We start from the raw sequence: 15,960 nt of genomic DNA, 5'->3' as shown, positions 1-15,960 counted from the left end.
GCCATTCCCAGCCAATGGGAGCAGAGGGAAGCCGCGGCCAGCACATCCCTACGGCCTGCCGCTTCCCACAGCTCCCATTGGCTGGGAACAGCAAACCGTGGCCCAGGGAAGCTGCGGGGCGGGGAGGGAGCGTGCCTGTGGGCGGTCAACATAAACAAAACGTCTTGCGGCCTGCCAGCGGATTACCCTGATGGGCTGTGTGCTGAAGGTTGCTGACCCCCACACTAGAGGATGCGTGTGGCAATGGGGAGTGTTCATTACCAAATTGGGGTATCATGAAGTAGAAGGTTAAATTATTTCTTTTTTAGCAATCCCTGGAGGCTGACCTCACAGAATATTGCAGTCCAAAAGAACCAGTTATTAACAAGCTGACAGATTTGGTGCCACAAACGGCAACTGGATTCATAATTATTAAAAAAAAAATCAATTAAAAGGGAAGATTTGTGAACTTTACTACATATAGTCACTGATTTCACAGTAAGGAATCTGTAGTTTTTACACGTGCACATAACTCCCAATCATATTTAGGAGTTATAGGGCAACAGATTAATTTTAAATCCTATATAAAAGTCACCCACCAGGTTCCCAAAAGACAAGTCTGAACAGGCACATCACAAGTGAGAAATTTGAACTGCGTGTACCGCCACTTGCAGGCAAGTGAACATTTACAGTTTGAATTCCTGAGCATATAATAGGAGCCCCTGAGTGATGTGTCCTGCTAAAACTACAAAGGTTATCACAGCTCTTAAAACCAGTAAGCATGTTTTCTTCTATAACATAAAAAATGAACATGCTGTTATAATTGAGAATGAATTCTTAAAACCTATGCAAGATGATCAGTTCTGAAATCAACTTGGTGGAGCTGTAAATGTCAGTTTATCATATTGTTATTCAGACTGTTGCTCTAATTAGGTGAATTGAGATGACAATAGTTTCAGTTTCTATTTGACTACCGCCATCTGTTGGCTTTCCTTGATCTTTAATGGGCTGTAGTTTGAGTTTATTTTTATAGAGCACCTAAAAACGGTCACAGTATATTTGTGTACACATACAAAATTTTATCTTCTGAAGTTAATTTCATTCAAAGTACTCAAGATGCTCAAGACACTGCACAACCAAAAAAATCCAAACAATTAAGTCACCTGCTTCAAATTTAAGCAGATAAAGCACACTAAGCAATACTGGAGGGGTGGAAGGAAAAAGTAAAGAGGAATATGAGGGAAAAATAAATATGGAGTAAACTAAAATCTGAGGAACACATTTGTAGGAGCTCTTTGAAGTGTAAAAAGGGGCTAAAAATGGATTTCAGAGTCTAATCCCATGCACAGGGCCTACTACAGTAAATATATGAGAGTGGGGGTATTAAGTCAGGTGATATTACATATCTGTAACCAGAACATTTAACTCAAGGTTAAATTACTGCTACAGTATTAGGGGCATGAACACCCAATCCCCATTATAAGCAACTATCAAAATCCTGTATCATCAATTCACTCTGGTAAAATGACCTCTCTTGGTAGTAAGTGAATTACTGAAGTAGTGACTGTTGAATCGACGTCCATTTGTCCATTAAGCTTCTCAATACCGCCAAAATGGCTATCAAAACTTTTAATCCCCATTTCCGTTAATCAGGTGCTTGTAAAAGTATAGTACCCCTAGGTGTAGTTAGAATCATTGTATTATTTTTTTAAAACTGTTAAATTCTACAAATTTACACTCTGCTGAAGACAGCAATATATATCCTATACAACAAAGACGTATTCACATGTAGGTGATCAAAAGACTCTCTCCTCATGTATTTAAATGGTATTTGAACACAGTATTTCAAACAGGAACATCAGGTACTTACAGATTAAACTAACCTGTACTGGCAGTGCTGTGGGATTTTTCTTCTCTACCAGTAAGTAGCAAATGCTGAAATTCTGCTGCTAGTTAACAAAAACACAAGTTGTATTAAATCAAGGAGTTTATCCATAATTTAGTTCTCATTTAAAAAAAAGTCAAACCTCAATTGGTACAATGTTCCTTTTTAAAAAAATGGACTAAAGGCAGCTATAAAATTATGTTTAATTTGCCCTTAAATTGATTCAAACTTTTCTGACTCATGTATCAGACAAGTGTAATATGATAAACACCTCTTGGACAAACTTAAATGTCAAGGGATTACAAGTTGTAGTTGCAAGAGTGACCCTGTTAAAGAGCACTCAGTGAAAATAGATCGGGTACACTTATTATTTTCTTAAATTTCATCTGCTTCACTGAGGCAATAGAGTTGAAGTTGTTTATGAAATTAGTTTTACTTTGTCTTGATGTGTGATTCATAAATAAGGGAACAGCGAAATGGATTTCTTTGAGTATATGTGGGCTGTTCTTAGGTATGATGAAAATTCCCACATTCAAAACCAAAAGGTTAAAGTTGGGACTAGTTAACACAGTTTTAGTAGGAACAGCAGAAGTGTAATTCAATTTAAAAAGAATTACTTTTGAAATGTGATTAAAATTTATATTGATTTAGCAAAAACAAAAAGGAAACCCTGAGGCAACATATACCTGAAACTGATGTACCTCATCTAACCTATCAACTCCCCCACCACAATGTGTCTTCTTTCTACACCCCCTGTAAAGGAGGGGAGAGGGAAAAAAGAATCCCAGGGTCTCAAAAATCAGATTTCTTAACCCACTATTCTAGGAAGCCCGAAATGATCCATTACATCAAACATGATCTTATACAAGAGACTGCTACACTGTCACCAGCTGTTGGTCTTACCTTTTAATTCCTAGTCAAGACAAACCTTGAGATGAGTTAAAGATGAGTTCAACACCATTTAAAAATGGTACTACTAAAACTAGAGTTTTTTGCTAGGGACACAGATGGTTGGTGAAATCAAAAGATCTGGTGCACAGACTTGCAGGGAAGTGTGGAGTATCCCAACATTCAAGATATACCATCGTACTAGATATAATTTGAGTTAAGTACTTGACTGAATAAGAAGCCTCAATCTTAACAACACTACACTGTGTCTGATGACCTGAATGAAATGTGGATGTTGCAGTGGAAATCCAGCTGGTAGTTCACTTTTTCCTCCTTTACACTTGGGCTTTACGTGGGCACCATCTGCCCAATCAAGGACTGGTCAGGACTCCTGACTGTGGATCCTTCCGCGCCTCTTAAGAAAAAGGTTGGTTTGAGAAGTGAGGCGCACAAATTGTAACCACCCAGAGGAGTCTGTTGTATTTCAAGTCTGTGTTGGCCAAGGGATCAAGAAATTGTGGATTAAAAGTCTGTAAGATTAAAAGACGTCCTCAGTATACCTATGTCACTTGGCCAGCAATGATGTTGCATTTAAACTGCAGATACACTAGCAGAAACATACCACCAGTATTCATTCTAGCTGTGATTATTATCTACTTCCTATTCTGACAGGGCAGAGATTTGCAGAGAGCTGCCATCTGAGCAATGTATTTTACTGAATCACAACAGTCAGATGATTAAATGTGTTTGCACAATCAAAAAACTCAAAAAGGTCTATTTCCAAAGCAACTATCCTCAATTCTTTTCCCACTCCCAAACTAATATCTGGACCAGTTTTTATGGCAAATACGAAAATGGACCATCACTACATTCGTGGCAGAAAGAGGCCACTAAACCCACTAACTGCTTTTCTCCAGATTGGCTATCGCAGTGGTTCTTAACCTGTGGCCCAATCAGCACAAAGCTGCAGTCCATGTGACATCCTCAGGGCCATACAGGTAGTATTGGATGCAGCCCACAATGGTAAATAGGTTGAGAACCACTGGGCTATAGGAAATCCTAGTTACTTTAATGCAGTGGTTCACAAACTGTGGAGCTGGCATTAGACTTGCTGGGGCCCAGGGCTGAAGCTGAAGTCAGAGCCCCATCACCCAAGGCTGAAGCCCTCAAGCTTTGGCTTTGCCTCCTCCTCTGCTCGCCTCGCCCCCGGATAGCAGGGCTCAAATGTTGGGTTTGGCTCAGGCTTCAGTCCCCCTGCCTGGGGTTGGTGTAGTAATTTGTTGTCAGAAGGGGGTCATGATGCAATGGAGTTTGAGAAACCCTGCTTTAGTGAAATAATTTTGAAAATAGGCACACTGGTATTAAGTACTTTCCACAGCACTTAAGGGACAGCATTTAATACTGATATACGAAGTTTTATGTATAAGGCAACCATCACAGCATTCTAAAGCATCCGAGAACTTAATGCATGGCATGTACTTTATTTGCCACTCCTATTATTTACCTTGCATGTAATGAGAGATATGCAAAAGTTCATCTGATTTAGCAGTTTAACATAGCATTTCTTGTCCATGAAAAAAAAAAAAAAAGGTCCTTGTAGCTTTAAATGGAATTATATTGAGTGCTTCCATTAGAATGTAGGAAAATAAGAATAATACGTTAAAGTGATTCTTTAGAGCCTTTGGGAAAAGACATGGAAGCCAGAAATGGAACAACTTCGTGACACACAGGGTATTAGTAAGCACACACGACTTTGAATTAGGGAATTTCTTGTTTACAATTGAAGTTTTTCTGGCAATATCCTCCTTAGATCCACACTCAAGGATGTCAGACAAGTTTCACACTAGGAGCAAGATTTTTTTTTTTTTAAACTAGATTTGTGTTTAGAGATCTTTTTGAAACAGTTGATCCAGGAGCTGAGGAAAAACTCCTATTAAATAATGTAAAGCACTGTGCCATTGTTGTGGTTAGAAGGAAAGCAAAGCCTCTACCTTTTATAGGTCACATATCACCACTGAATATTTAAAGGAAATGCAAACTGCTCTCTTGTACCTTTCAAATTAATACACTGACATCAATTGTGGCTCTGAATTAAGATAATATTGGCATGCCTGCTGAAGTCACTGAGACCTATGAACTTCAAATTTTTACTGAAATCTCAAAGTGAGAAACTTCTGAAAATCATAAAACTCCCTTAGGAGGCAGGAACATGGAGAAAGGGAGAAGCAAAGCTTGTGTTTGAAGACACAACTAGAGATTTCCGAGACCATTTAAAATGCACTGAATTGAAAATTATAGCAAAGGAAGCTCAAATCCACACAACATCCTACAGAATTATTCTGGAGTGCCACTGAGTGCATCTTTCGGAGTGGATAGCAAAGTGATTAGTCTTCCTGCAGATGAAAGTTTCTACTAGGATTCCAAGGAGTATGTTCTCAAATTTACATGAGAATAACTAGTGCAGAAAAAGTTTCAGAGTGGCAGTCATGTTAGTCTGTATCCGCAAAAACAGGAGTACTTGTGGCACATTAGAGACTAACAAATTTATGAGAGCATACGCTTTCATGGGCTGCAGCCCACTTCATTGGATGTATGTAGTGGAAAATACAGTAGGAAGATATATATACACACACACACATACACACACACAGAACATGAAACAATGAGTGTTACCATACACACTATAAGGAGAGTGATCCGTTAAGGTGAGCTATTATCAGCAGGAGAGAAAAAACTGTTTATAGTGGTAATGAAAATGGCCCATTTCCAGCAATTGACAAGGAGATGTAAGGAACTGGGGGGAGAGGGGGGAAGGATAAGCATGGGGAAATAGTTTTACTTTGTGTAATCGCCCATCCATTCCCAGTCACCTTAAGTGATGACTCTCCTTATATAGTGTGTATGGTCACACCTATTGTTTCATTCTCTCTGTATCTACTGTATTTTCCACTACATGCATCTGATGAAGTGGGCTGCAGCCCACGAAAGCTTATGGTCTAATAAATTTGTTAGTCTCTAAGGTGGCACAAGTACTCCTGTTCTTAGTGCAGAAAAGAAAATATCCCTAGAGTGATAGGGGAGGAATGAACTACAGTACTTAGTCTCATTGACAAGATACAAGAAATACAGAGAATCATGGGGGGGGGGGGGGTTTGACATGGTGAAGCAACATTTAACTTATATTAAGAGCATTAGTACAACAGAAATAGGAAGTGCAAATAAGTGATTTCTCATGACCATCTTCAAGTAGTATCTTCAAACAATGCAAAGGTGAAAACAAATGGATGGTTTGAGTAGGACACTGAACGTTTAACTGCAACAAGGAATATATGTTTATTGGATATAACCCAAGTGTGGATCAAAGAAGGATACTCATCTTTATAGAAATGTACACTATGGACAAGGCAGAAGGTATACATTAATCTACATTTGAACATTTCTACTACAAAATACACCTGAAGACTTATCAAACCAAATACAAATATTTGGATGGAAACCATTTAGTGTCAGTCTATTAAATGGTGATATAAGGCAGAGTGAATCAATAATGAATATTAAACACTAAATATCTCTGGCTATTTTTCATTCATTGAGTCTTAATAGAATGATTCAGATATCTGTAGCAACACAAACACACTACTTATTCAATTCTCTTCTGCAAGAGAACTCTTGCCTGTGACCAGTTTATGCAAATGAGACAAGACAGTGAAGTGACCTAACAAGTGCTCTTACAACTTGAATAAATTTAGTGGAAAAATGCTAGTTACTGTAGTATTGCCTTGTAGTGTTATAAAGGGTAACATCAAACTGACAGAATTAGGAATATAACACACACCGCTCAACAATTACTTGAATACAGTTAACATTCAGTGCGTATGTCTCACAAATTTGGGCATTAGTGAGGATTATAACTAGTTTCTGGAGCTCATCAGGAAGGATCAGAAACCCAGAAGGGGTTCAGAATGTGAGTGTGGGGAAGTTGGGCAGGAGTTCCAAAGGGGGAAGACAACAGGGCAGAAGGAACAAGTTCCACCTTTGTAGGTGACAGTCAATTGTATTAAAGACAATGTGAGCCACAACCAGACTTGTGAAAGCCATACAAGTTAACCATTACTTAAGGAAACATTTAAGAAATTAAACAGTTTCTATGGTGCATCAAAATCTGTCTTTAAAAACATATCTGCTGCAGCAATTTCAAACAACCTACCAAACATTTTTTTTTAATTTGGAAATTGTAAGAGTCAAATGCTGCCAAGAGGCAGTCAGATTACACAGGGACAAAACCTATTCTCAGGCTGAAATTGTCCAGGTATCTCATGCTTTTGCAAGAAAAAGGCAAAGGGGCAGTCTGCTCAAACAGTAATTTTAAAATTATTTAAGGATAGTAAAGTTCTCATTTTCTAAATAAGAATAAGTTGTATCTTCAATGTTGTTGATACGGTAATGGTAGTTAATAAACATATTAAGTTACATTGTGAAATCCCTCACAATTCAAAATGAATGCTGTGATTTTAGAATACATGGTGCAATACACCAAACTTTACAATATTATCCCTTTTAAAAAAAAGAGGCTGATGAAAAGGAAATCTTTCAAACTGACATTTTTGCAAAATCTACAACTTCAATTTCTCATTCCTTTTTTCTATTTACCAATTCAAATCTGTATCTCCTCTTTGCAGGGCTCTACATTAATATTTACTCTTCTGGTGTAACTTTCATGGTATAACACGTGAAAACAAAAATGTTAAGTATATCACTATATCCATCCTTTTATGGAAAAATATTATTCAGGGTTCTATAAATACAGCTAATTTTATGTCTCCAGTTCTAACTGATATTCTTATAATTAATACTATAGGCCTAATAACTAAATGGATTCAGAGTGTTATGATGAAGTTTCTGGATTTCAAGTAAGTTGCATTTCAACACATTTCCCCAGAAAAGGCAACAGCATCACCCAACAGATCTGTTCATATAAGCTACATGTAGTTCCATTATTAAATATTACCTTCAAAAAAAATAGTGCATATAATTTGGGAAAAAAGGGAAATGGCTGAAGGATAAAGGGAAAAAAACTTGCATCAACATCCATCTTAAATATCCCTTCCCCCCAACCTCTTCAAAAACACCACAGCCAATAAGTATGAATATTAATATAGAGCCCATCTACCAAAAGATTATAAAAATCCTAAGTTAAATTAAATTTAGGGGCCTTCACCAAACTTGCTGCAAGTTTGGGGACATAAATATCCAACAGCCAAAAAGCTGTGAAAGCCCCCAGAATGAATAAAATAAATCCCACTTGCCTCAGACTGAACAGGGCAACACTGAGACTCTGCCTCAGCCTGTCCTATGGCAGGGCTATAGGAAGAAGAAAAATTTAAATTTTAGAAAAACATAACCCAATTAAGTGAAAGACATGCATTCAAAATTAACAAAATTCCAGTGATCAAGCAAACAAAAGAAGCTACTGCCCTAGCATTTGTTTGTTAATTCCAAACTAAACCTTTTATATTTTATGACTATTTTTGAGTTGTATGAAGTTCTGATGTTAGATTACTTCATTTGTAGCTTGATGACTGGAACACAACTCTGTTGTATGGGTATTTTTCCCATAACTGATGGCATTTACTGTACTAGTTCACAAAAAGTAATGTTAGGTGAAAATCCCATCAGCCACTGAAAAGTTTACCCTCACCTTAGTGTCTTCTGTAGTAGCTAGACCAGTACAATTATTAAGATATTTAGTACCAGACAAAAAAATGTAAAATCATTTTAGAAATTGCAACACCAGCTGATAGGCAAGTTTGTTAGTTTCAACTTCTGTAACCAGAAGTCATTATATTGCCCTTCCACTGTGTAAACTAAAGAAGTCTTGCTTTTTTTTTTCTTTTTGTCTTGTGTTCAGAATTCTTTGGTTCCTGCAAAATAATTTCAGATTATATGCTGTACTTTATCCATTAGTTCACAGAAAAAAATTAATTACCATTGACTTGAGTGCTACACTGGTAATTTGCTCTGCAGCTCCATACACTCTAAATGAGTGCATGCACCATGCAAACCACAGAAGCAGCTGAATACTTTCTAGAAGCTTGTGTCCTCCTGTGCATGCACAGAGCAAGGGTTAATTATTCATTTTAATTATCAGATATGCATTCCATCCTCAAACTTATTACCAGTATTTTGAATCTCTGATCTGAAATAGAGGAGCAATAATTTGCAAAAGGAGTAAAAGCTAGTCATCCGGAAAGTCTTACTAAATCATTCACCAAAGGAAAGAGTCAGTTCACTCACAAATTAGAGACCATGGAAACTAGTTAACTTTGTAAAATCTAATTTAAAAGGTAACCTCTGTGCTGAAGGGTGGTTTAGCAACTCAAGCAAGAGATGATGTCAAGACTCCTGGTTTATAATTCTGTCTCTTTCAAGGATTTGCTGTATGATCTTGGGCAAATCACGCATTTTCTGTCTCTAAAATGGATAGAATGTGTCTCTCTCCCAGGAGTACCATAAGGCTATTTTTAAAATGATTTAGATCCTCTAATGAAAAATGCTTAATCTTTTGCACAGGCATTGACTTTCCTCATCTGTTTCCAAACATTTGCCTGAAAATTATTCACTAAGATGTCTTTAGTGCCTACATCAACATTCGGTTATGCAGTTTGCAAGTCAGTCAACCAATCCTATTTAATCATAAATTCTCGTTTTCACTATGAGATATGGCATGCTAATCTTAGGGGCGGGGTTTTAAATGGTTAATCCATATAATGGTTAATCCATATAAAGATTACTTGTCCAACTCTCTGGACATAAATGAAACGGGGGGCCAGTAAGAGACAGCAAATTCTGTAAGAACACTCCCACTGAAATAGAAGTGACAGCAACTCAAGGTAGCTGCATTACAGGTCTCCTAGCAGAGGAAACAAGACAGGGAGTGTCTACCTGAGAAATACCAAGAGCACAAAACTAAACTTTGCCAAGTATATCTGTAAGAGATTTCATCAATATTAATTCAGGTCCTGTAAGAAACAAAATAAAGAGATCTAAATGTTTCCAACCTCTAAATAACCAAAATAATATTTGTGAGCTATAAAATGATGCTATCACCTAACCAACCAGTCACTATTTAAGAAATGGGAATTATTTTGGACTAAAAGACAAATAACGACAATTTGTAGAGCATGATCAAGTGAGCAGTGCATGCACTAAGGTTCTGGGTTGTTTTTTTTTGTTTGTTTTTGTTGACTACTCATCCTTGAAAAGGGGGGTGGGTGGTGCAGACCAGAAAATAAGTTTTTAAAAAATTGGATTATAGAACTACAGCAGGTGAGAAAATGGGATTTGTTGTGGGGGGAATGAGGAAAGATATCCTTAGATCATCATAAGAGCTTGAGAAAAAGCTGGAAGTTCCACAGTTTTTACAGGCAGAATACAAAATCAATCTATCGACATGAATGTTTTTAGGTGGGATATATAAAAAAAGTCAAATGTGTTAGGATAGCTTTAATGTTTATTTTTTGAATTATCCTTGTATCAGAAGAAAGGAATACAGAAGACAACCAGCTTCCATCTGGAGTACAACAATGGACATATTAAATTATGATTGTAGAAAAATGGAAAAGTGTGAAGGACTGGGGGGGGCGGGGGGGAAGGACCACCCTGAAAACTCAAGGCCCGTTCATAATGCATTTCCAAGCAAATTACTGAACGAGTCTGCTCATTTATTCTACATGTTAGCTGACAAATGACCAGCAGATAAATGGTGTCTAGTGCCTAGGAAAATGCTGCTTTATGACATCTGGAGAGCTATGGAGCTTCCTGAAGAATAATACAAGTTTCTGGAGATTTGCCAGATAAATTTCTAAGTTGTTGAACCAAGGCCATATAACTAGAAATTAAGATGCCAAAGAACCCGAGACACTATATAATGAGTTCCATGGGGCCACATACTCTACTGGAAGACAGCATAATGTCCTGGATAGCTTTAATTTAAACGTTTGCAGACTGAAAAGATGGAACATGAAAGTAAAGCAATGTGAAGTTCCTGGTACAAACCATAGCTGTAAAAAACCAAAGATCTCTCTTCCAAAAATAAGACACAGCCACAATACTTCGTGTCGGGAAAAAAAAAAAAACAGGAAACCTACTACAGTGATGACCAAATTAGTGGTAAAGCTTGTCAGGCTCTGCGATGGAAAAACAAGGGAAAAGAGTATCACCACAACACAAGTGGCACAGAAAAAAATATAATTTATGGCTGGAACTTGTATTTAAAAGTTGATCTGCAAAGGAAAGCAACATTTGCCATTTTCTGCTTCTTGATGTTTAACACACCTGGAAGCCCTCCCATCACAAAAAGTGTTTTCCCCATGTTTGTATTTTTCCATTAGAAATTTAGCTCCCCAACACTGGAAGACTAGTCAACTAAAGAAGCAAGATGTGTCATACCAAGGAAATTAATCTGAGTAAGAGGGTAAGAGACTAATTCAGATTCAAAATTCTGATTTGTTAACTAATCAGTAATTAAGACAGTTGGGAGAAGAGTCTCTTAAAGGGCTGAGAAAACTCTCAATCCACATGAGTCATCTTGTGTCCAACCACCACCACCACGAGACAATCAGATTTGAAGTTCCTGATATTTATGGTAAAAGCAGAAAACAAAATTCAATACTTGTGAGCCACCTTTGCACATCATAGAGGCAAAACAAGGCCAAAGGCCTATTTTTCCTTTGTGCAGGTCACTTTCAATACAGTAGCAATAAAGTCACTCACTGTGTGTCATGCACCTAAGCTTCTAGAAGTTTTCTCCTGAATGGCTCCTGAGGTTCATGCATTGATGCAGTCACACATCCAAGGAAGTTATCTGAAGAAAGAACTAACAGGATGCATCTGGCACTAGGATTTACATCAGCCAGGGGTCACAATTACATCTTGCTAACATGTGAAAGTACCAATGTTACAAGTCATCTAAGATTTATTGCGGACAAGAAGAAAGGCCTATTAAAGAAACCTGCACCATTTAAAACAAATTATAAAAGATAGGTGAGATGTACCTTGTAACCTCATTCCTATTAATCTTTTTTTTTTTTAAAGTTAGTTAATAAGTGTACAGGTCTATGTCTACTTGCTTAGGAGACTACAACATGCAGCTAAGTGACAAAGTTCAAACAAGAATTAGAGTATATCAAAACAGCAGCAGTAAATATGCGTTTATTACACCAATAACTACTGTGGCATGCATCTGTACAAACCTTGCAGGCAGTTGTCCACAGCTGGTCATGAATAAAAAGGCATATAAATTTTTGTCTTGTTTTATTACAATGAAGTTTATAACAGTACAGAAAAGTCACACAACCTTATTGGGTCAGTTTACTTAAACCCTGCAACAGGAGGAACGCTAAATACATTAAATATTGTTACATGTTCAGATTTTTAAATGTACAGGTAGTTGGGAATAGTTACAGCCCTCACCAAGCTAAGTTGGGGACGTGAAGTCCAACAGCACCGGAAGTGCTGTGAAGGCATCACTTTACAAATAGCAACATAATGTTACAGAACTTGCCTTTAAGATGGTATGTTCATGTAATTCCAGCGCCTTCACAATTTAACGAACCATATTTACTATACTTCACTTCTAAAAACCTAGATGAAACATGAAAAAGAAGCCATACAGTATAAATTGCAACATCAGGAAAAGTTCCTGTTTTATTATTCCAAATAAATTTTTCCCATGTAAAATAAGAATGTCCAATAGTTCCTTGCATGTGGGAAGATACTTTTTTTTTTTTTTTAAAGTCACAATGAAGCCTTAACTGACGGAAGCTTGGCTATATTAACAGCACAAGATGAGAAAAGGTTTAATCTCCAAACCTATTAGACTGTGTGTAGTAGCATCAGTAGCGGCCACCTTGCGACATTACAGGAGGTCTCATTCCCATTGGAGGTCGAGGAGGTCCACCTTGGTAAGGGGGCACCATTGGAGGTCCCTGACCATATGGAGGCATCCCTCCAGGAAGGTATCCTGGCATGCCTTGGTGATGAGCACCATACTGACCTATGAACAAAACATTTTTAAGATGAAAGTAAACATATCTACTAGTTAGCTTTATTTTAAAATAACATTTTTTAAAAAGAAATTTCAGTAGATTCAAAAGGTTGAAGACACAAAGTTAAACATTAAAAAGACTGAAGTTATATTTTTGTAAAAACCTGTCCAATTCAGATTAACTGCTGCTCCTAGATTTAAAAAGTTTTCAGTGAACTCAAATGTATTAAGAAAAAGTGTGATTACCATGAGGAGGCATAGGAGGTCTCATTCCCTGCTGCTGTGGAGGAATTCCAGGTTGTGGTGGCATCATACCTCCAAGCGATCCAACTGATGGATTGCCCATTGATACTTGTCCTTGTCGAGGGAGATTACGTTGATATTTGGGCAACTGTGCCCTTCTCTCTTCCTAAAAATAACAGCATACATAGATGTTTTAACACACCAGAGGAAAAGCAAGGAAGCTGAAATATTAATTTAAATATTGGTGCAAAATGTCTCGGTAAATAAGACAGAATTTATAAAACTGAAATTGTTAAAGGTAGTTTCAATAATAGAACTAAATTTGCTATTATAAAATTCTCAAGTATATTACCAATATTATCTCTCTTTCCCAGGAAAGCTACCACATAATGCAAGTTCAACTATTTCAAATTGCTATACTAATACTTTCAACTCTAATATTTTGCACATAAGAAGCAAATCTCCTCTTAATACTAAAATTATATGTAAAAAAAATCTGAAATGAACTGGGAATCTAAAGGACAAAACTAAGTTTAACCTGAATTCTAACCTTGCTTAGGAAAGCAGGATGTACTTTGTCTTGAGATTTTTCAGTTCTGAACTTGGAGAACAGCATCCGTATAATTGTTTTTCATATTTGTCAGGAGCACTTCACAACTGCTCAGTCTCACTTGTGCCAGCTAGCTAGCTATGTGTTTGTATCTGGCACAGCTCTAACAGTTATACATCAGCCTGGAGCAGTGAGAGCCAATTAAGGCAGAGCCACACTCAGGAGGGGTGATTCTTAGAGTCAATGCAACAGTTTCACCATTTATAAAAGGTATGGTTATGCAATGCTAACTCTATTACACTATTCACCGCCTTGAAACTGAAGATATATCCCCTCATATGAATTTCTGATAAATTAATTCAACATATTTTATACTCCTGCCAGCATCAAAATCATCCTGGGATAGAGAAAAGTATCCTGTTAGCCACATGACAATTGCAATGGAAATGTGAGTTGCATTTATCAACTTAAGAAAAACTGTTTTAACTTACCAGTGATATATCCTCATCTGGATGGATCAACTTACTGGTTGCACTGGTTGTTGTAAGGGTAGCAGGCTTACTTGTTATAGATGTAGCTGGTTTAGCGGCAGTACTGTTTGTTGTGCTAGTGGTTGAAGCTGTAGACTGTGTATAAGCAGGGAATGTAGGCTTGGGGGGCTCTGTGGTTGTTGCAGGTGTATTATTCAAAGGTTTGAAATCAGTACCCACTGGTCCTGGAACAGCTGCCTGAGCCTGCGAAATAAAAAAAAATCAGTAGAAATACTTACTTTTTAAAATAAAAGACTCATTTACCTGTTTGACATCTGAAACTTTCCAGTAAGAGACAATTAAAATAAGCTAGTCCAAACAGCCTCATCACATAATACTGAAGCAACTGAAAACAAAGACAAAATAAAACCTAGTGCACACACTGTAAGAGTCTAGATGTTGCAGGTCAAAAGCAATAGCTAAAACAAAGGTACAAAATAAAAAATGCATCTATATTCTGCTGACTTTCTTGCATAATTACACCCAAAATATTCAATTTAATATATAAATCCTTCATGGACCACTCTGCTTTAGTAAAGACAAGCTATGATGAAGTGAATTTCTATTTCTGTTATTACAATTAGTGTATTTTAGCAACCATTAGTGAATACAACTCAAAGTGTTAGCATTCATTAATGAAATTAGATGTTTTGAAAATCTTGGCTTTAACTAAGCCTTTCAGTATAAGAGGTCTAACATGTCAGACTTTAAAAATTAAAATTAATTTTGAAGCAGTCTCCATAACAAAAACACTGCAATAGCCTTGCAAAGGTCTCTTAAATATCTGTCTACAGCTCTTCCTGAAATTTTAGTCTCATTAATGATTGAAGAACTAAGTGAAAACAAATTTGAGGTCAACTGTGAAACACAAGAGGCTGGAGTCAATACTGTCTGTGCTTAAATTAAATTAGAGACAAGACAACTTTGCTTTAAAAGTAAACTACTACAAAAATGAGTTTCACTTGAGAATGCTTTGGCAGTAGCCAGCATACATTTTCAATTCTCCATTCCACCTTCCAACCAAAGCCAAATGTTTCAATTTTAGAACATAATGCAAATTAGAGTTTCCCTATATTAAGATTAAACAGCACGAACTAAAAAGGTTTCACCATGCATCAAGCTAACCACTGCCCACTAAAATGCATTTAGCTGCTTTCATGCTTTTTTAACCCTTCAGAACCAGGATGTAGTATTTCTCATTTCTTCCCATTATCCAAGAGGAATTGAACACTTCGAAATGTGTATTCCTACAAGATGTAATATACAATTAAGGATTTTGTAGTTTTACCAGCTAAACATAATCAGGAATATAACAGCAATTATCTGAAGATGTTTAGGCAGACAATTTCAGATTTACATAACGGTCCAAAGGGTTAAGTTGCAAAGCAATTTTTTTTTAAAAAAACTGCAACTTCCTGCGTACTTGTGCTGTGCTAGGAAACAGAGCTTTAGAAGATGCTGACAGATTTTCTGAATTGGATGAAGCTGTACTTGAACTTGTGACAGGTGTCCCCATCTGTAGCATAAAAGAAAGGAAACAGTGAACAGTCTCCAAACAAATGGGTGGAAAATATCCATATGGAAGGATCTTTTATCCAAGGGACTGAATTTTTGTAAATGATTATCTTCCATGCAGAAGTCCAAAATGCAAAAAGGACATTATGAACGTTTCTGCAACATACTTGAAAGCAAGTAAAGAATTAAAGATGTATGCATTTACAACAAATGATAATGGTCACGAGCCTCAAAAAAAACTATCAAGAGACCACAAGTTGAAATCCTGCTTAAAACAAACCATGGCAAGACTTGTGAATTGTGAACTTTAGTGAACCTTTTGAAA

At 36.9% G+C, this 15,960-nt stretch overlaps 1 protein-coding gene across 10 annotated transcripts in view; it reads right to left on the bottom strand.

Annotated features, from left to right (window-relative positions):
* Positions 1–275: 275 nt before the first annotated feature.
* ZNF207 (zinc finger protein 207) overlaps positions 276–15,960 on the bottom strand; it is a 26,264-nt gene continuing 10,579 nt past the window's right edge. For 4 of the 10 annotated variants that reach the window (XM_039500871.1, XM_039500868.1, XM_039500869.1 and 1 more), the window contains exons 9-12: positions 15,544–15,636; positions 14,082–14,324; positions 13,044–13,206; positions 12,048–12,806 (exon numbers count right to left, since the gene is read on the bottom strand). In XM_039500871.1, coding sequence (XP_039356805.1) covers positions 12,646–12,806; positions 13,044–13,206; positions 14,082–14,324; positions 15,544–15,636 — 660 coding nt within the window. In that variant the 3' untranslated portion in view covers positions 12,048–12,645. Of the gene's footprint in view, positions 1,926–8,058; positions 8,114–12,047; positions 12,807–13,043; positions 13,207–14,081; positions 14,325–15,543; positions 15,637–15,960 lie in introns of those variants that run through there. The other 6 variants (XM_039500874.1, XM_039500873.1, XM_039500872.1 and 3 more) reach the window with 4 other exon arrangements.

This window comes from Mauremys reevesii, linkage group 15 (genome assembly GCF_016161935.1).
Source record: "Mauremys reevesii isolate NIE-2019 linkage group 15, ASM1616193v1, whole genome shotgun sequence".
Lineage (NCBI taxonomy): Eukaryota > Metazoa > Chordata > Testudines > Geoemydidae > Mauremys > Mauremys reevesii.
The sequence above is the reverse complement of the archived record's forward strand: the minus strand, read 5'-3'. Positions and strand labels throughout refer to the sequence as shown.